This window comes from Pseudorca crassidens, chromosome 12, assembly GCF_039906515.1.
Source record: "Pseudorca crassidens isolate mPseCra1 chromosome 12, mPseCra1.hap1, whole genome shotgun sequence".
Classification (NCBI taxonomy): Eukaryota; Metazoa; Chordata; class Mammalia; order Artiodactyla; family Delphinidae; genus Pseudorca; species Pseudorca crassidens.
In genome coordinates, this window is record NC_090307.1 from 52,536,564 (window position 1) to 52,557,185 (window position 20,622).

The following is a 20,622-nucleotide window of genomic DNA, read 5'->3' on the forward strand; positions in this document are numbered from 1 at the left end:
GTCCACCCATGTTACCGCAAATGGCAAAATTTCTTTTTTATGGCTGAGTAGTATTCCTTTTTTTTTTTTTTTAATGGCTGAGTACATATATACACCACATCTTTATCCATTCATCTCCTGATGAACACTTGGGTTGCTTCCATATCTTGGCAACTGCAAATAATGCTGCTATGAACATTGAGGTGCATGTATCTTTTCGAATTACTGTTTTTGTTTTTTTTCGGATATATACCCAGGAGTGCAATGGCTGGGTCATATATGGCAGGTCTATTTTCAGTTTTTTAAGCAACCTTCATACTTTTTTCCACAGCGGCTACAACAATTTATATTCCCACCAACAGTGTATGACGGTTCCCTTTTCTTCACATCCTCGCCAACATTTGTTATTTGTGCTCTTTTTGATGATATCCATTCTGACAGGTGTGAGGTGATATCTCATTGTGGTTCTGATTTGCATTTTCCTGACGACTAGCCTTTCTTAATGACTAGGACACTGATGTTATGGACCAAAATTACTTGCAATTCCTTTCATTGCTAATTTGTGTAGTCTTAATATGAATGTTATGTTTTTGGAATTTTTGATGAAACATCTAAGAAAATAAATGGAGCAATCCAAAACTGAATCAAGAAATATTTATTCTGTCATATTAGAGCCTCTATACTTTCCGTTTCTTCAATGGGGCTCCAATTCTGTCCTCAAAAATCTGCCTAGTTTTCTATGAAATTGATTACCTTATTTACCAGATATAGAAAACATTACTAGATGAGATGTTGATGGTAAAACATAGCGTGGACAAAAACCATTTATTAAAATGGTGACATTATGAAAAATATTCTAAATTCCATCTTATTACCTGTGCTTTTTAATAATAAACCTGATACTGAAAGGGATTTTAAAAGGCAAAAAAATATTGTATCCAAACAAGTTCAGATGCATTTAAGTTCTTATGCGTATCTAAGAAAAATTATATAACTCAGGTACTACCTTCATATCTTTTCTTTCCCTTTTTTTTTTTTTAACCTGACACGAAGTTTTAAAAGCAATGACTGAATTTTAATTCCTATGTATACTTCAAAACCTGCAAAGTCTGGACAAGTCCATGTTTGACGTCTTTCAAATAGCCTCTTATACTGGTTTCTCCAAGTGGATCCTCTACTTTAAAAAAAAAATTAAGTACCCTTTAGGCATGTCTTTGATGTTATCACAGAGTCACAGGATCTAATTTTATATGGAACTATCTGGAACACATTGACAAGGGACTGTCAAAAAAAGTCTTCCTTTCAACAAGTTTGCCTGGGCCCAACCAAAATGTTTTTAAATAACATACTAATTTTTAAAAACTAGTGCACGATCATTTAAAACTTTTAAGAAACCATAAGTGATTTTGAAATTGGCAAAAGTAGCCTGATCAATATATTATAATATGCCAGAAGTTATCTTCTCTCATCAGCTCAAACATATATCCAATACCTACCGTTCATAAAGCACATAGATATTAATCAAAATCATCAACAACTTCTGTATTCCTCCCTTAAAGTTTTTCCATGTATATAAACTAATGCTCCTGCGAGTGTGATGGCTACTAAGAGTATGGCCATGAGGAGTACACACTTCAAAAAGAAATTATCCATTATGTAATATTTGTGAGTCTTATATGTTCTGTAATCTGATGAATAGCATATTGTTCTTATCAAACAATATGTTATTTATTTTCTTGATGCTTCCTCATCATAGAGGTCTCCTGAAGACCCTGAAACACCAATGAACATGAGGAAGAAAGCTGCCAAATACTTTATCCTTGTTAAATTAGGAGCCTAAAAAATAAAACTGTCCCAGTTTTAAATGGGTATGCCTAAAAATTCTAAAATGAAGATTATGTACCACATGAAAAACAAGCAGTTTGGTTAAGTAATGAAATAACCGCAAAAATAAGTCACATATAAAACAGTATGTACACTGAACACAACAATACAATAAGCTACATGCATTTCTTTTAAAACTAGGAAAGAATAAACAAATGCCATTCCTATAAAATGGTGATTTATTTTTCTTTTCCCAACTTTCTACAGTATCATCTAAAAATAGAAAATTTAAAGTAAATGGGTAGTAAAGCATTTCAGGGTTTTAGAGATATGAAATTTTGATATTTTCATATATTATGGGATTTAAAAAACTTATGTTCAAGAAAATGTTTCACTGATGCAGCTAAACTATGCAATTCATTCAGATACCATTTACTAACTTCTTACTATGTGCCAAGCACTTTCACCTATGGAAATGCAGGTAGAAAGATGAGTAAGATAGGGACTCTGCATAATAAAATTTTAATGATCTTCTTAAAATTTTAATGTCTTATTATAAGACAACAGAAAGTAATCATTTAAAGGATAAAGAATTTAACCTTATACTTGAAGATGGCAGAATGCTAATTCTTCTCTGTTAAATGTTTAATTAAAAACTCAAGTACATCTGGTCCTATTTAAATCATTTGAAGATATTGTATTTGCTTTACCTCCAGGTCACAAAGAATAAGCTTTTTCATACTGTATAGCTCCTATAATAGTTTAAACTTGAAACTGTTCCTATTGGTAAACTTACATGCTGGGGTCACAGTATTATAAACCAAGAGGAGGATATGGCTTCTCTTCAACAGAAGTTGGGAGATGTTATTATTCCTTTGCAGTTTTAAAAGTGCACGTAGCTGATTACATTGTTATTATCAGTGTAGCCATTATACAAGACAGAATATCTTGTATCTGGATTATTTTTGCTATCATTTCATTATATAACTACAGTGTATAAATATTTTCCGAAAGAGGATGAATACAATGCCCCCAAAACTTACTGTGTCTTCTTCACTGTTGTATTCTCAGCAACTGCTACCATTCTCAGCATATAATTCAATAACTGCTCACTGAATGAATAGCAAGTCAGTACTAAAACTCAGAATACTTCCTCAGTGTTTCACACTACATTTTCTGGGGGAAAACAGTGTAGTCAAATGAAGAGCAGAATTAATGTAAAATACTCATATTTGTCCCTGAACATATGACCACAAGCACAGTCACTTAAAAATCAGATGTTTATCACTAACAACAAATTTGAATTTCTAAACTTTCAAATATTTGAAGTGAACTAATCTGCCTCACATATAAACAGCTCCTATCAATTGATAGGGAAAAGGCCAACCAAAGAATAATCAGGTATATAAACAGTTCTTAAGAAAGAAATACAAATCACCCTCAAGCATAAGCAAAGATGCTTAATCTCATTCATAAGGGAAACATAAACTAAAACTACACTGCAAATAATCAATAGATATATTAATCAAACACAACATGGAGAATTCTTCTAGATACAGATGGGAACAAACCAACTATAAAAAGACATTTTAGATAACTGGGGAAATTTGAACATAATCATCTAATAGGTATAAGATGACATTAAAGAATTTGTTAGTATAATAATGGCAATTTTTTGTTAAAAAAGACTACTGGAATATACTGAAGTATTTATAGATGAAATTATGTCAGAAAGTTCAAAGTAACTGAGTGGAAGAGGGATAAAGATGCAAATGCAAAATAAGTAAAACAAGATTGGCTGTGTACTGATAACGGTTGAAGCTGAGTGATGGGTAAATAGGAGTTCATTATACTATTTTCTTTACTTTTATAAATGTACAATATTTCCTAAAATTAAAAAGTCTTAAACTTTAAATTTAAAAAAAAATACACACACAAAAGATAATAAAAGTGGTTACCTGTTTGTGTGTGGGGAGAAGAGGGTAAATTTCTGCTGTTTATTTTGTGTTTTCACAATTTTAGAAAAAAAAGTTTAAATTAAAAAAAAATGGATAAAACAATAATAACTTCATTGACACCTGGATTTCTAACCGAACACTAATGTACCCTGACTGCATCAGCAATTCTAATATGCTGAAAGAGAGTTTTAATGGAAACATGGATCAGAAAAATCTATCAAAGAATGAGCGTAATAGAGCAGTAACAGATGTAAGTGGAGTAGCAGATGTAGTTGAATTCCAACCTTCCATAATAAAATTAAAGAGTTTCTAATGTTTTTCTCAGCTAAGAATTCAAAAACTACAATTAAGAAATAGAAACTTTCAGCGAAGTTGTAGGATACAAAGCAACACACAAAAATCAGTGGCGTTTCTTTACATAAACCACGTGCACTCTGAAGAGGAAATTAAGAAAATCCTATTTACAATAGCATCTAAAATTAAGAAAATTCCATTTACAATAGCATTCAAAAGCATCCAATACAAAATAAGGAATAAGCTTAACCAAGGAGATGAAAGACTTGTATGATGAAAACTACAAAACATTGCTGAAAGAAATTTAGAAAAGGAAAGACGTCTCATGTTCATGGACTGGAAGACTTAATATTGTTAAGATGTCAGCATTACTCAAAGTGATCTACAGATGCAATGCAATCTCTATTGAAATCCCAATGATGTTTTTTTGCAGAAGTAGGGAAATATGTCCTAAAATTCATATGAAATCTCAAGGGACTCCGAATAGCCAAGACAACCTTGAAAAAGAACAAAGTTGGAAGTCACATATTTCCTGATTTCAAAACTTAATAAAAAGCTACAATAATCAAAACAATATGGTACTGGCATAAAGACAAACATACAGACCAATTACAATAGAGCCTTGGCACCCTTCTCAAAAAAATGGTTTTTGAGAAGGGTGCCAAGACCATTCGATGGGGAAAGGACAGTCTTTTCAACAAATGGTGCTGGAAAACTAGATATCCACAGCAAAAGAATGAAGTTATATCCTTACCTTACACCATATACAAAATTCACCTCAAAATGGAAAAAGGACCTCAACATAAGATCTAAAACTATAAAACTCTTAGAAGAAAACACAAGGCAAAACTTAATGGCAATGGATCTGGCAATGATTTCTTGGATATAATACCAAAAATATAGGCAACAAAAGAAAAAAGTAGATAAATTAGACTATATCAAAATTAAAAACTTCTATGCATCAAAGGACACAATTAACAGAGTGAAAACGCAACTCACAGAATGGGAGAAAATACTTGCAAACCATATATCAGGTAAAAGATTAATATCCAGAATATACAAAGAACTTCAACCACAACAAAAACCAATATGATTAAAAAACAGGCAAAGAACCTGAATAGACATTTCTCCAAAGATACACAAATGGCCAATAAGCACATGAAAAGCTAACATCACTAATCATTAGGGAAATGAAAACAGTATGAAGGCTCCTTAAAAAACTAAAAGAAGAGTTACCAGTTGATCCTGCAATCCCACTCCTGGGCATATATCAGGAGAAAACTCTTATTTGAAAAGATACATGCACCTCAATGTTCATAGCAGCACTATTTACAATAGCCAAGACATGGAAGCACCTAATGTCCATCGATGGATGAATGGATAAAGAAGATGTGGTATATATATACAATGGAATATTACTCAGCCATAAAAAGAATGAAATAATGCCATTTGCAACAACATGGATAGACCTAGAGATTATCATACTACGTGAAGTAAGCCAGACAAAGACAAATATGATATCACTTATATGTAGAATCCAAAAAAAATGATACAAATGAACTTATTTACAAAACAGAAATAGACTCAGAGACAAAGAAACCAAACTTATGATTACCAAAGGGGACTGGGGGTGGGGTGGGGTGGAGGGAGATAAGTTAGGAGTTTGGGATTAGCATATACACACTACTATATATAAAACAGGTAAACAACAAGAACCTACTATACAGCACAGGGAACTATATTCAATATCTTGTAATAACCTATAATGGAAAAGAATCTGAAAAAGAATACATATATGTATATATATGTGTAACTGAATCACTTTGCTGTACACTTGAAACCAACACAACATTGTAAATTAACTATACTTCAATTTTAAAAAAAGAGAAAGCTATTCAACTGAGGGAAAAGAAAAAAACTATAAAGCACGGTAGTATTAACCTATGGTTGCAGTAGGTAATCAAGAAACAAATGTAATACGAAGCATTTCCCACACATGGGGGAAATGTATTACATGAAAGTCACAGAATTAGATAGGTATATTAAGGCTTACTATCAGACGTTGAGTTTACCTTTAATAGTTTAGCTTTTAATAGTACATTTTAACACAATCATATATAACATTTATATACTCAACCTAATCGCAACAGCTCAATTCTCTGTATGCTCATTGCATTTCATATAAACCTTTTAGCCCTTATTTCACTATACTGTTAATTATCTGTTCACATGACTCTCTCTCTACCAGACTGCAGGCTCTTTGAAGGCAAACTGCCATTTACTTTTGGGTCTCAGGGCTTGGTGGCAAACCCAAGCACTGAGATACAAATTCTGAAGGTTTGTTGAATGACTTAGGTAGTATTTTTATGTCAATAAACAATCCTGCAAATAATTTTACAGAAGATAATTAAGTTTAGAGGTTACGTAACTTGCTGAGATCACAGAGCAAGTACATAAATGAAATTAGAATTCAAATCCAGATCTTCGGTCAACAATTTCTATGCCCCTTCCACCACACCATACATATTACAAGTAACTACAAGCTGTGCAGGAGCTACATTCTGTGGTTAGTTGTCTGTAGTCAAAAAGCAACAACTCAACCATAAAAATGAATCACCCAAAATTGGAATAGTAAAGGTCCCTTAAAAATGAGATCTTTGAACTGTCATAAAAATTAGTTATTATTATTATAGTCTCAGCAGAATACTGCTACAAGTATTTCAGAAAAAAATTACCTTGTACTTCTTTATCATGACACTCCTTTAGTTTTGTCCAAACATCCTTAAAGTCATTAGATACATCTGCAGAACTAGGGCTTCCACAACTGCTTCCCGGGACGTTCATCTTACTTAATATGCTCACACTTCTACTGCCTAATGTTTTCTGACCTTTTCTGTTACATTATACAGGTCTGAAGTTGTCTTTGGTCAGTTCAAATACCTGAAACAACAGATTGCAACATAAGTGAATTCTGCATTTATCTTTGTGTAATTTGAAATCAGGATGACTTCAAGACCAGGCAGCTGATCTCAAGTTTTCCTTATTTACCTATGATCAATCACTTTAGAATTTGAGGGGGTGGAAGTGAGGAAAAAAGATGAGTATGGTGAGAAAAGCCCCAATTTCAGTTACCTGGCCTTAAGTTAAGCTACTCTTTCAGGCAAATTTTTTCTTATTCCGCCTATGAGGAAGTAATTACCTACATTATGTTTAATTGAAAGGACTATGATATAGAGAGGTTTGTAATCATTCATGGTCAGTACTGTTTCCCCATTCTAAAAGAATTTATTGCTTTCTTAACTTTTGAGTTGATATGGAATACAACGATATATTGAACCAAAAACTGGAAAACACTCTGAAATATTCTTGACTTAATAAGCATTCACATATAGACACACACACTGTAAAAGAGCAAGAAAGATGACTGACTAACACGAGTCTCTGAACAGCTTTCTCATAACAATGAAATTTGGTGAGCAAGATACAGACACAGCCAAGATCTATGAATACGGAAACATCTAAAAACAAGGCAAATATGGGTAAAGCTATTTTGTGCCTCTCAGAATAAAGGTGAATGATTAAGTTTATTATTTGTGTAGCCCCTCAAGGAAGCAACAGGCTATTAAGTTCAAGTGGATTAATAAATATTTTAATATGTGTTCTTAAACTGGAACCATTAACTAGCTACTACTAAAAAATTACAATAAAATGATTAACAAATCTACTAACCCTCACATCTGGCTCCTTAGTCAATGCCTTACCATTGCTAACAAGTGCCCAAACGGATTTAAGTGTCTTTTACTAACCACTTCCTGAGGTCTCTGATGAAGAGGCTAAGATAAGCAAGGGCATGTCTAAAGGGAGCAATATTATGTGCAGAGCCACTTGGTAAACTATAAAACACTAAAGAAATAAAAATACATTTATTAAGCTTTTCAAAAATTGTGATTACACTTTTTTTAAAGATAATCAGTGAAAATTGAACAAGTACTAGATTTTACATAATATTAGGAAATTATTTTTAATTTCTAAAGAGGCTTGTATTCAACTATTTATTAAATAGTTTTATTTATCTAAATAAATTTTATTTATCTAAATTTAGATAAATTTAAATTTAAATTCCATTTATTTATTTATCTAAATTTATCTAAATAAATTTTATCTAATTTATCTAAATAATTTTATCTAAAATTTATCTAAATAATTTTATCTAAAATTTATCTAAATAAATTCCATTTATTTATCTAAATTTATCTAAATAAATTTTATTTATCTAAATTTATCTTTTATTTATCTAAAAGATAAATCAATGGGTCTATACTACTGTCAATAAAAGCCACCATTTATTAAGTGTTCACTATGTACCATGGAGTGTGCTGTTTTATATTTCCTTTTAATTTAATCTTCACATTGTATAAAACAGCTACTACTGATATTATTAATTTCATTTTAGAGTTTAAGAAAACAGGCTTAAGAGACTAAGTGACTCGTCCGAGGTCACATTGCTAGGACACGTCTACTACGGCCACGTCGCTGCTGCAACTCAAGTTGTGATGCCAATGAACTCCAAAATACTCCTAAGAAGCAAAAAAAACAAAACAAAAATGTTAATTGTTTTTATTAATCAAAAAGTTCAAAACAAAGTTTTAGTTACTTTAATGAACAATTTAAAATTGTATATTTTAGCATTCAATAGTTTAAAACCAATAGTGTAAGATAAGCTTCCTTTATTCTACCTTCAGGGGTAATAAAAAGGTTAAGTGTTTTTTTCCCCCCACATAACAATTTATCAATACTAAGCTGTTCAGATATTGAACAGCTTATGGCAATCATCTTCCTTGCTCTTTTACAGTGTGTGTGTGTCTGTGTGTCTAGATGCTTGTTGTCAAGAATATTTCAGGGCGCTTTCCAGTTTTTGGTTCAATATATTGTTGTATTCCACATCAACTCGAAACTTGAAACCCTCTCCAATCTATTTTGCATGCTTAGCACTTTTTGCTGGCATTTCTTTTGATATTGAACCGTTATTCGCTGCACGAATAATTTCTCAAAAATGTGCATCTTGCCTCTCAAGTTGCATCCAGGGCTCAACAGTTTGCAATAATTTACATTTCTGTGCCTCCTGTTGCAATGTAAACCACAAACCACCACACTGAAGGTGCTCAAGAGAAGATCTTTCCTGTCACACCACACACATTCTTAGGTGAGGCAAGAGCCGCTCCTCAGTTCACACAAGGGCCCTGAACAAACTGAATAGGGACTCTGACTGCTGCTCTTACGAGCAGAGCAGAGGTCCAGTGGCTCCCATCCCAGGACCCTTAGCCATCAGCCTCCTCCCGCACCGCGAAGGGCTGGCGGTCCGCCCTCGCCAAAGCGCTCCGCCGAACAAACCACACGACTGGCGCCGGAAGCGCGCGCGGCGACACCGGGTGCAGGTCGGCGCATGCGCGTGGCGGGCCCGGCGCCGGCAAGCAAGTTCTCAGCTGGTGCGAAGACTCGGAAACAGCACTCAGCGCTGGGTCGTCCGCAATCCGGTCTGCCTCCTGCGTAGTTCAGGCCGGCTCCAGCCGACTCCTCAGATTCAGCCCCAGCGCCATACAGCCATCCCCACCCCGGGGTCAAACGCCTTCGGTCAGCCGGCAGCTCCAGACCGGAAATAGCCCGCTAGGACCCAGCGCTTTGGGTCGGGGAAAAAGATTCCTTTTACTCACGGCTTGCAAGATTGCGTCGAGATTCTCGAAAGCCCCAGCAGGAACGCGAGCACGCTCTGGAGAGGGGAAGAGACGGCCGTTCGCTTTTCTGCTCGTTCCCTCACTAATCTGCCACACCGCCAGCAGCCAAGCCGCCCCCTCGGGGCAGCCCGCGTTTTCCAGCGCTGGGGGAGGGCCCGAGGGCCGCCGGCTACGCTCGCCCCGCCCGGACCTCGCGCGACGTCACGCAACGTCGTGTGGGAGTTCCCGCGACGTCACGCCTCTTCCTCCTCCTACCTCCGCGGAGCTGGGTGGCGCCCCTCACGCCCCCTGCGGAGGAGCTGTGTCGGCGACGAGTCCCACCGCGTTGGGCGGTGACTGGAGAGTGGAGCTCTTCCACTGAGCCGTCAGAAGAGGCTCCGAGAGCTGGCGGCCGCCACCGCGGTTTTTGAGAGGGCCCGGAGAAAGCTCACGCTGTTCTGTCTGCGGAGATTCACGTTCTCCTAAGAAGTGATCAATGTGTCTGACTTAAGCCCGTTTCTGGGAAAGCACGTAGGAGCGGCCCGTACCAGATGGAAAGTTAAAGTTAACTGAGGAGGGAAGGGACACAGATCAATCTAACGTAGCTTTCCGGCTGGTAGCTCTTACCTACAGTTTAGTGATGCGACCTGACCGGACTGGGTGGCGAGGCCGCGTAGCAAAATGAACGATGTGCATTTTGCTCAGGTTAAAGAAAGTTTCTGACGAACCTGAAATGAGACGGAATCAGAAGTGACGCATTATTTATTGGAACAACATGCTGTTAGGTAATTTTTTTAAGTCAACGTTTTATGTGGCTGTTTGTTTATAAACATTCAAATTATTAGTATATTTTCCTATTTATATTACCTATTTAAAAGAAGCGTTTTAGCGTTAGAAATTCTAAATATATGAAGTTGAAGAAAATAAACAGAATAGACAGTATCGTAATATTTCTTAAACCAGTTCAATACTTTTTTTAATACTTATAAGACCTGGGAGGAAGACAGAGGATATTATAAACTTTAAAAAGTAGAGTTGTATTTGGGAAATCAAAGATATAAAATGTAAAAGTAATTTTCCCGTTCATTCCCGGTCTTAAGGGATGAATATCACAGCTTACTCCTTGCGAGTGGGCATAACAGGATGTTTCTGTACCATCCTAGCAATGCTGTAGGAACTTTGGTATCTTTATAAAAGAGAGCTGCTGAACATTCATTACCCTGTTAAAGTATCATTCACTTCCAAATTTTATCTTGTTTTAGTCTTTTCTATCAGATCCTCTTACAGCACTATGTGCTATGTGCCTTCCTATCTGACACTTATTGCAGTTTTCATTATTTATTTAATTAAATCAGTCTCCTCACTAGACTCTTAAGTTTCTTAAGGTCAAAACCATGTCTTGTTCACCTTTTTATCACCAGAAACTAACCCAGTGCTTGCCAGAGAGTCAGTCTCCGTGTAAAATTAATGAATTGGGCGTTCCTTGAGGGACTCATCTTTTTCATTTAAGCGGAGAATATCTTTGAATCCATTCTAAATTCTTAGATTCTCTTTATGGGATTTTATGATAAATCACTTTAACGGTGGAAACAGTAGGCATACGTGTAGATACCTGCCTCCGATAAGGAGCCTTAAGACCTACATGTAAATTATGAAGTCCTATGAGAAAACTTAACAGTGAAGCAGATATTTTGAACTCTTTGTAATACTGGGTTTCTCAAATTTTATGGCTTAGAACAATGCTTCCCAAACTTTTTCAGTACCTGGAAAAAGAATACTTGTATTACATATTGTGATAAAAAATGAGACTGCTTCCATCCAGAGGCAACAGCAACTAGGATTCCAGCCACCTCAGGCCCAGCACTGCCACCTTGAGGGTTGGGAGTTTAATGTCCTAGCATACATATTGGAGGCCCTTGGTTAGGATGCTCAATTTAAAAATTGTGTGGTGAAATGGTTAAAACGGTAACTTTTATATATGTACACTTAACCGCAATGAGAAAAATTGTGTACTGAAAACTCTAGGATTCTTAGAACTGTAAGAATTTTGGAACTATGTAGATTTTGAAATCATGTAACTCAAGCCATTTTACAACTGAAACTCTTTGTTGATTCATTCTATACAATCTTCTTACCTCCTACAGCTGGGTAGCTGAGGGTTGTGACGGGAGAAATCACATAACAGGTTAGACTGATATCACTAAAATTACATGGTTTCAGACCTCATATAGGGCACCAATTAATCTCTAAAATAACCTTTATTTAGCTCCTTCTGTTTCCTTTGCTGTCTTCCAAACCTTCACTGTTTTCCTCAAGCCTCTATACAGTATTCTCACTCTCAGCAGACAACTTCACCTCTTGGTTAAACAAGACAATGGGACTCAACAAGTGTGATCTTCCTGAACTTTCTTTTCTCAACTCTGTGAATTAGGAAGTACCATTTTGCAGAGAAAAATGCAACCCTAATCCAATTTCTTCTCATCACCTCATCTGTATCCACCCTGGGCCAAGCCACCATCATCTTAAACCTCTTCTGCAGCAATAGCCTTCCTTTTTTTTTTTTTAATCAACTATCTTTCTACTTACACTGTTTTCCCTTTACAGTGTATTCTCCAACAGCAGTCAGAATGATTCTTTAAAACCTAAGTCAGAACATGACACTCCCTTAGTTTAAGACATGCCAGGGTCTTCCCATCACTTTAGAATAATATCAACCCCCTTTCCATGGAGTCAGGACAGGTCAATCACTGTATTCTACTGATGTTACCTCCTAAATAGAGTTCTGAATTAGTGCTTTCCTATCCATCCTCACTCTTTTTGCCCTAGTTTTGGCCCTGATATTTCTTACCTAGACTGTGCTTCCAATCTTGCACCTAAATGCAGTTTCCACACAGCTGCCAGAATGCCCAACCATTATTTCTGATCTTGGCACTCTCTTGTTTAAAACCCTTCAAGTGGCTCTCAATTGCCTAAAGATTAAAATTCAATCCCTTTAAAATGTCAAAGAAGCCCTTCTTAACCTTACACCTCTACCCCCCACCTTATCCTTTCCCTCTAAAACAGGAGACTGCTTATATTCCTCCTTCCTGCTCTTTGCTATTTCATTGTCTTGGCTCATACAATCCTCTTCTCTTGAAATTACCTCCGCCCAGATCCTTAATATTTCACCCCCTTTCTACGTATCCTTTAAGACTTAGCTCAGGTAGTGCAGCTTCCAGGAGACTACCTTAATGTCTCTCTTCACCCCTTCTTCCTACCCCCTTCCACAAATAGCCCTCCTCATTCTCCCATACCCTTCTATATGTATCTTTGTCGCTGCATTTAATGCTATTATATTGTAATTATGTTTATATCTTTTATCTTACCCAGCTAGGCTGCAAGGGGTTTCTTGATAGCGGAGACTGTGCTTTCTTCATTCTCCTCGGTATTCCTAGTTCTTATCAGAGAGTCTTAGAACAGTACTACCCAATAAAGCCACATACATGATTTAAAATTTTCTATTAGCCGCATTTAAAAAGGTGAAATGAAACAGGTGAAATTAACTTAATATGTTTTGTTTAACCTAATTTATCTAAAATATTATCATTTCAACATGTAATCCATATACAGATTTATGAATGAGGCCGTTTACATCATTTTTCTTCATACTGAGGCTTTAAAATCTGATGTGTATTTCACCTTCACAGGACATCTCAATTTGGATTAGCCACATTCCAAGTGCTCAAACTCACATGTGCCTAGTGGCTACCATATTGGCACAAAACATGCCCAGCATATATAATGAACAAATGAGGTTACATGATTTACCTGAAGAACCAAGTGGGAGCTGATTCCTATGGAGCTGTTTCCTACTCTAAGGCTATTTCTCCTATTTGTGCTGGGCATTTCCCATCTCTCTCCCACTCTACACATCATGCCACTCTCCTCCCCTCCCAGCAAATTTTTTGCCTGTATCCCCAGGCAAAAAATCTAGTGATTAAACCCATTATGATTATTTACATAATAATGTCCAGCACCTTTAATACGAACACAAAATACTAGTAAACTGGAGTGAGCTGTATACTTACAGTCAGAACTACTTTAAGAGCAGAACAAAAGAGATAATAAGAAAGATAAAAATAAGATTAAAATAATAAGAGGGATAAGAGGGGAGAGAAGTATTAACATAATAGAAAATTATGCTGTCAAAATTTGTGTCAACCTAAATGAACACGATTTAATTTTTAAAAAGTTGTTTACAGTAATTACTAGGTGTTGTTTGGATCAATTAGTGATCTTGCCCCAAGTGCCAAAATGTTTTATGATTTGAGTTGATGGTGCTGAGATTCCAGTTAGGTTGAGCAGTTTTATAATTGTTTTAAAAGATATATTTAACATTCATGGAGGATGTCAGTATCACAGTTTTTCTTTTGACAGTCAGGTGGTAATTAAAGTGCTTATAAAAGACATTAAAGATTATACATTGCTTTCCGATTAGAAAAAGTAGCCTCATGCGGTATAGCCAACTTCCAACTTAGGTAGAGAAACTTTTATGTATTTTGATTATCTCTATGGCTACATATACCTTCTTCATTTCCCTTTATAAACTATTAAAGTAGTTTGTGTTTTTAAGTACTTAGCTACTTCATTTCGCATCAGCAATGAGCAAAGTTTTATTAGATATATAATTTTCCCAATTTAGGAACTATCACTTTATACTTGATAAATAGTCTTATACAGTATACTGTGTGCTTGCCTATTGGCATAGGTTTAAATGATGGTGGGCTGATCCAGGATGTTAATGATCTGCTATTTATTGTCAGTGGAAAGAGGCATCTTTTTCTTCCAGGCCATCAGTTTGTATACAGTGGCTGCTTGGGCAGTATTTCATATCTCTGCAATATAGGTTAATGAAGCTTAGGAATTTTGTTAGATAGCCGTTAGGCCCTTTCTTTAACACTGGCATTTGTAAGAACCTCAGAGCTTAACCGCTGCAGAGATGATAAAAGAATTTAAGAATGATCACTAAGATTGTAGAGTAGAAAAGTGGATTGTATTTTGGGAATCTTGAAAAACCAATCTTTATCTTTTTATCCAGTAAATGTAGTTCTATACAAATTGTCCTGTGTACATATATATAATGCTGCCATGATGGAAACTGTTTGAACAATATTTACAGTAATGTAAATGGAAAATATTATGAAGAGTTAACTGTAGGAACAAGTCACTGACACTTGGAGTCTATTAATTAAAGCATTCCTTGATGGGTTCACAGGAGCAAACACATTTAATATTCATTGCTTTGTCCACTTAAAAAAATAATGATGCATGTCTTAAATGGTAATTTTTCCACCTATGAATTACTGAATTTATTCACTGCTGGCATGTAGATGTGATCTTTAATGTACTCATGCCTCACAAATTGCACCTATGTCTTCAAACACACTGGCTGACCTTTTCCCCCCATTTTTTTCTTATTCTAACCATGTTTGAGAAAAACAGACTATTTAAAAAATAATGACATTTTGCTTTTCCTAATCCATATGTCAGTCTAAGGTTAAGGAAGCTTTGATAATTACTGATCCAAAAATGTTTTACTTTTAAAATTCAGTTCTTAGAGGAGGCCTTCAGTTTTAGCCAATACTTTTCTATTTTACTTAAGTTATAATCGGAAGTATTAGAACTGAATAGTGAAATTAAATTATATTTTAATTCACTTCTCACCCTTTGGGACAATTTGTTTTTGCAGACTATTTAGGATAGATAGAATTCCTCTTCCCAAATCTAGTACACTTATATAAAATGACCATATGCCCTGGCTTACCAGCAACAGTTCTGGTTAATGTCTGTTCTTCTGGCTTAACTATTAACAGGGCTCCCATTTACTCTAAAAAATGTCCTGGTTTGGGTGATAAGTCAAATGGTCAGAAGCTTTAGGGAATTTGAAATATAAACTAATAAAAAAGGGAAGATTCAAATGACCTTCTCTTGTCAGGAGTATTTTCTTCTCAACTATGTACAGATCTATCTAAACTCGTTTTAAAGAATATTATGATACAGATAATGTAAGCCATAAAAGAATTGCACTTTTTGATTTATTGCTAGTACTCTGAAATTCCCATTAGATGGGAAGTGGTTTGTTTAATACTGATAGAAAATGGGTCCAAGAAAAATTTGCGATGATAAAAATACAAAATACTGTTCCTACTTATCTTCTCTTTTGAACCTAAAAACTGTATCATACAGGTAGAACAGGTACAGTTTTCATCTCTTCAGAAAGGTTGATAAATTAGGTGGTGTGACTAGCACTATATGTACAAACTAGTAGATAAGTTGACCCAAGACTTTAAACCCAGTCTTCTGGACATGAGTCCTGTGTCTATGATCTTTTCAGTACACCATGCTATTTTTAAATAATAGAATCTCTATGAAGCTTATTCTGTGCTTTTCTGTTTTTAATTTAGAAAATGCTTTTGAGAAAATAACCAAATAACGTTTCTGAAAAATTATTAAAAATTATTACCTAAAGGCTAATTTGCAGTCCCAGTACATTTTTCTGTTTACTTCAGAAAGCTTTACATTATATGAGGTTACTATAAGGACTTTTAAATTTGATAGCAACTTAATTTGTCTTCTTGAGAAGAGGAAAATAAACTGGGCTCTCTTGGTCAGGATTGGAGTGAAGCACTATTCTATGGATTAATCTCAGTTTTTTTAGACTTTTTTGCAATAATTTTATTTCTTAGTAATTATGGCACATATGGCCTTTTACTTGGTTTACGATAGATGTGGACATTTGAGAGATGAATATAAATTGACTTCTAATGGAATTAGTGAAAGTGTTTATACTAGATTCCCAGCTAGATTCTTTCATGTAGTAAGTTTAAAACTAAATAGATTGAAGAGCCTTGAATTATGTTGTAATCTCAGAAGGGACCAGATCAGGAAGTGCTCCAAAAATTGTGACCTTATTTTACAGTCAATGATGGTGTATGGCCATATTCCCAGCCTATGGTACTGTGCAAGTCCTGAGTAAGAGATGACCAGGGTTTATGCTCTGGCCCTATCTCTGGTTATCTGCATGTTTCCTAGACAAGTCTTACTTCCGCAACTGGAAAATGAGAATACTCATACTTAGTATGTCCAAAAGGGTGGTTGTAAAAATGAGGTATTATATGTGAAATTTCTTAAAGCTTGCCAGTTGGGAACAGAGTGGTAGCAGGCTTTCCAGGCAGAAGGCATGTGCAAAGGTTCTGCTGTGGGGAATCATTGTGAGCTTTGGAAAGTGCAAGTATATAGTAATGTATTTGTATAGGTTGATAGTGGGAAATCAGTAGCAGTTCCACCTGATTTTTTGAATGAATTATAATTTGTAATTATAATCCTATTAAGCAAGTAATTTAACTTCTCTGTGCCTCAGTTGTTTTATCAGTGATATGAAGGTAATAATATAAGCCTTGGGTGTTTCACAAGATTGTTAAGGATTGAATGATTATATATATGTATTCAAATAGTGTAAGAAGCTATTGTTAATAATAGATAAATTTAAGAGCTACAGCTAATCAGAGAGATCTTTCCAATTGCTAACATTATATAATTATAGTGAAATTGTTGAATTGCTATGCAAATTGTGAGAGATTTATAATTATAGAAGTGATTAAATGATAATTTGTTAAGTGCTTTTTTTTTTTTTTTTTTTTTTGTGGTACGCGGGCCTCTCACCGCCGTGGTCTCTCCCGTTGCGGAGCACAGGCTCCGGACGCGCAGGCTCAGCGGCCATGGCTCACGAGCCCAGGCGCTCCGCGGCATGTGGGATCCTCCTGGACCGGGGCACGAACCCGTGTCCCCTGCATCAGCAGGTGGACTCTCAATCACTGCGCCACCAGGGAAGCCCCACATCTTATTTGATTCAAATAATTAAGTTTAAATAAGTCTGGTAGTTAAATAGTCAGGTAGTTATTATATTGTTATTTCCATTATATTACAAGGGATTTTAACCATTATCTAGCTGAACTGCAGAATTGTATAGAAAGGAGAAACTAATTTATTCATTTATTTCAGAAATTGGTGGTTGTAAGGAATCATTTATTTAACAGAGATTTATGATCTATTCAGCTTCAAGTCCAAGAAAGGGAGCATTGGTATCAAGCTGATTATGATCTGAGCTAATTTAGTGAAGACCTGAGTATATTTGATAAATCCTTTTGAAAATAGTATCTGCTATTATTGGGCTGTGTTCAGTAGTGTGTGTCCACACTTTTTCTTATATCTATGCCCTCTTCAGTCCAGTTTCCCTTTTTTAGTTCATTAGCTAATTTAACCACCTTCTAAGAAAGAGTTTTTTTAAAACTCAGATAATTATTCTATTCTAACATAGTTCAAGTTAAGTGAAAAAAGGATGTGATTTTAATCAGATTTCTTTTTTATTTGTACCTGTTTCTTCCTCATTTTTCTAAGCTAAGTTTCTATCATTATGCAAATATGGTATTTACTTAATTAGAGCACATAACTGGCTATTCAGTTTTCTATTTTTAATCCACTTGACTAGAGCCTTCATCTAATGTATTCTTCAGAGCCATGCTCCAGGATCACGGTATAGGTTATAATGAATTAGTTCTTGTAACCAGACCCTATTGGACATAGTCCAAGACAAACTTGTAGCTTTCAAAATTCTGTGTTTTACTATAGTGAGAAGTGTTATTTGAGGGTCCAACATAGTCAATCTATTTTTATTACAGTTTTACCAGTGTAGACTTAAACAATAAAGTCTTTGAATCAATGCTGGATATAAAAGTATTTACAGAGTATGTACTAATTGTTCATTTTGTGGCTGTTTGGCTCTTCAGAAATTGGCAGCCAAATTCAGGAAATGAAATGTAGTTTATTAGAAAATACCTTTCTCACAGAAGATCAAGTTTCTGTGCATCTCAGGTTTTGTGGGAATGGATCAAATACGTCAGACAAAAATTGGCTAAAGTTCCTTATTTCCATTTGAAATTGCTGTACTCATTTCTCAAAAAATCTATTGTAGTTGTACAGTGTATTAGTTAAAAGTATATCGTTAAACCAAGGAAAAAGTGGTTTTACGATATTTGTTCAATAATAATAATGTACTGGACTCCTCTTGGGCCCTGCTTACATCAGTCATTGCAGTGCAAACCAGATTCCTGTCAAGTAAAACCTGACACCTCACCTGACTTTCGGCTTTAACATTAGCATTAACACATGATTTGTTAGGGTATCAGAGGAACTGCTGAGAATTTAATTTACACTAGATGTGTTTAGTTTACACTTACTGGTGGAACTAGAATAACATGCCATTCATCTTAAAAAGTAAAACTGTGGGAAAAGAGACTGGTTTTATTGTGCTGGAATGGACTGAACAGCTTTTCTTCCTGAATGGACTATAGCCAGGTTCCAGTGTAGCCAGGTTCCAGGTTCCTGGTTCCTGGCCTATAGTCAGGTTCCAGTGGTTAGTTCTATATTATAGTTAAAAAGCAGTATACTTGTTCCTGAGCAACATATATTTGTTTTAAGTTTTGTCAAACAAGCACTTGGACAGTGAATAGAGCAGAAGGTAACAGCTCACGAAACTGCTATGTAGATGGTATTTATCATTCAGTACTTATTATATGATTGAAAATTGATCACGATATTAATATCTTCAGAAATGCAAATGTTCCTTTCATCTCAGACTGAATTTCATCTACTTTCAGTTAGGAGACCTCCAAATGTAGACCTGTATGGATGGTCCTCAACTTAAGATGGTTTGATCTTAGCGATCTTTCAACTTTATGATGGTGTGAAAGCCATACGCATTCAGTAGAAACCACAATTCGAATTCTGAATTTTGATCTTTTCAGGGGCTAGCAGTATGCAGCATGATGCTCTCTTGTGATACTGGGCAGGGGCAGCAAGCTGCAGCTCCCATTCAGCCATGCAATCACGAGGGTAAACAGCTGGTACACGTGAACCATTCTGTACCCAGACAGCCACTTTCAGTACAGTATTCAATAAATTACTTAAGATATTCAACACTATTATAAAGTAGGCTTTGTGTTAGATGACTTTGCACACCTGTAGGCTAATGTAGTGTTCTGAGCATATTTAAGGTAAACTCGGCTAAGTGATGGTGTGCAGTAGGTTAGGTGTATTAAATGCATTTTTGACTTACGATATTTTCAATTTACAGTGGGTTTATCGAGACATACCCCATCATAAGTTGAGGAAAATCTGTGTATGTTAAATGTAAATTTTTTCTAGAAGACCTCATCGCAGAATTCTATAATATTGCTCTGTGTCCATAAATATTGTACTGCAAGCTACAGAAAGTTATTGATATGTATTTCTTAATGTTTCAAGATTCGTTCAGAAATTCATTAGATTTAAAATATTTTCATATTGGAAGGAAGTGTTTCTCACTCCTAATCTAAATTATTGTAGAAGGGATAGGCACAGAACCTTCAAGGGAGTAGACTTACAATAGAACTTTGAAAAAAAATTTGCCACGTAAGTTATATTTTCACTTTGTCAGTAATACATAATTTCTAAGTTAATAGTTTTCTGATTACTTTTAAGACTATATGTCTTTAACACGATGAGCTATACCGTTCTCTATTTCCCAGTCAGTTTTTGATGCATAGCAAGTTTGGTCATTAGTCCTGTGTTATCCAAATTAGCTATTTATATAGAAACATTTAAAAAATATATGCCTGCTTTTCAATTATTTATAGTAATATCCACTCTGTATGTATGAAAATTAAATGCAAATTAACTACTAATTTAATGAATAGCCACATAAGGTTAAATTGCTTATGTATCTAATAGTTTTAATAAGAATGTATAATTAGTGGGCTAAATTGGTGAAGTGGTACTTT

At 35.3% G+C, this 20,622-nt stretch overlaps 1 protein-coding gene and 1 long non-coding RNA gene across 17 annotated transcripts in view; one reads left to right on the forward strand and one right to left on the reverse strand.

Moving 5' to 3' along the window:
• RBBP8 (RB binding protein 8, endonuclease) overlaps positions 1-9,905 on the reverse strand; it is an 80,964-nt gene extending 71,059 nt beyond the window's left edge. For 6 of the 9 annotated variants that reach the window (XM_067699525.1, XM_067699524.1, XM_067699522.1 and 3 more), the window contains exons 1-2: positions 9,767-9,905; positions 6,791-6,995 (exon numbers count right to left, since the gene is read on the reverse strand). In XM_067699525.1, the coding sequence (XP_067555626.1) occupies positions 6,791-6,899 (109 nt within the window). In that variant the 5' untranslated portion in view covers positions 6,900-6,995; positions 9,767-9,905. Of the gene's footprint in view, positions 1-6,790; positions 6,996-9,595; positions 9,727-9,766 lie in introns of those variants that run through there. The other 3 variants (XM_067699530.1, XM_067699531.1, XM_067699523.1) reach the window with 2 other exon arrangements.
• The window catches only part of LOC137203415 (uncharacterized), a 685,692-nt gene that overhangs the window by 172,075 nt on the left and 492,995 nt on the right, over positions 1-20,622 (forward strand). The window lies entirely within an intron of this gene.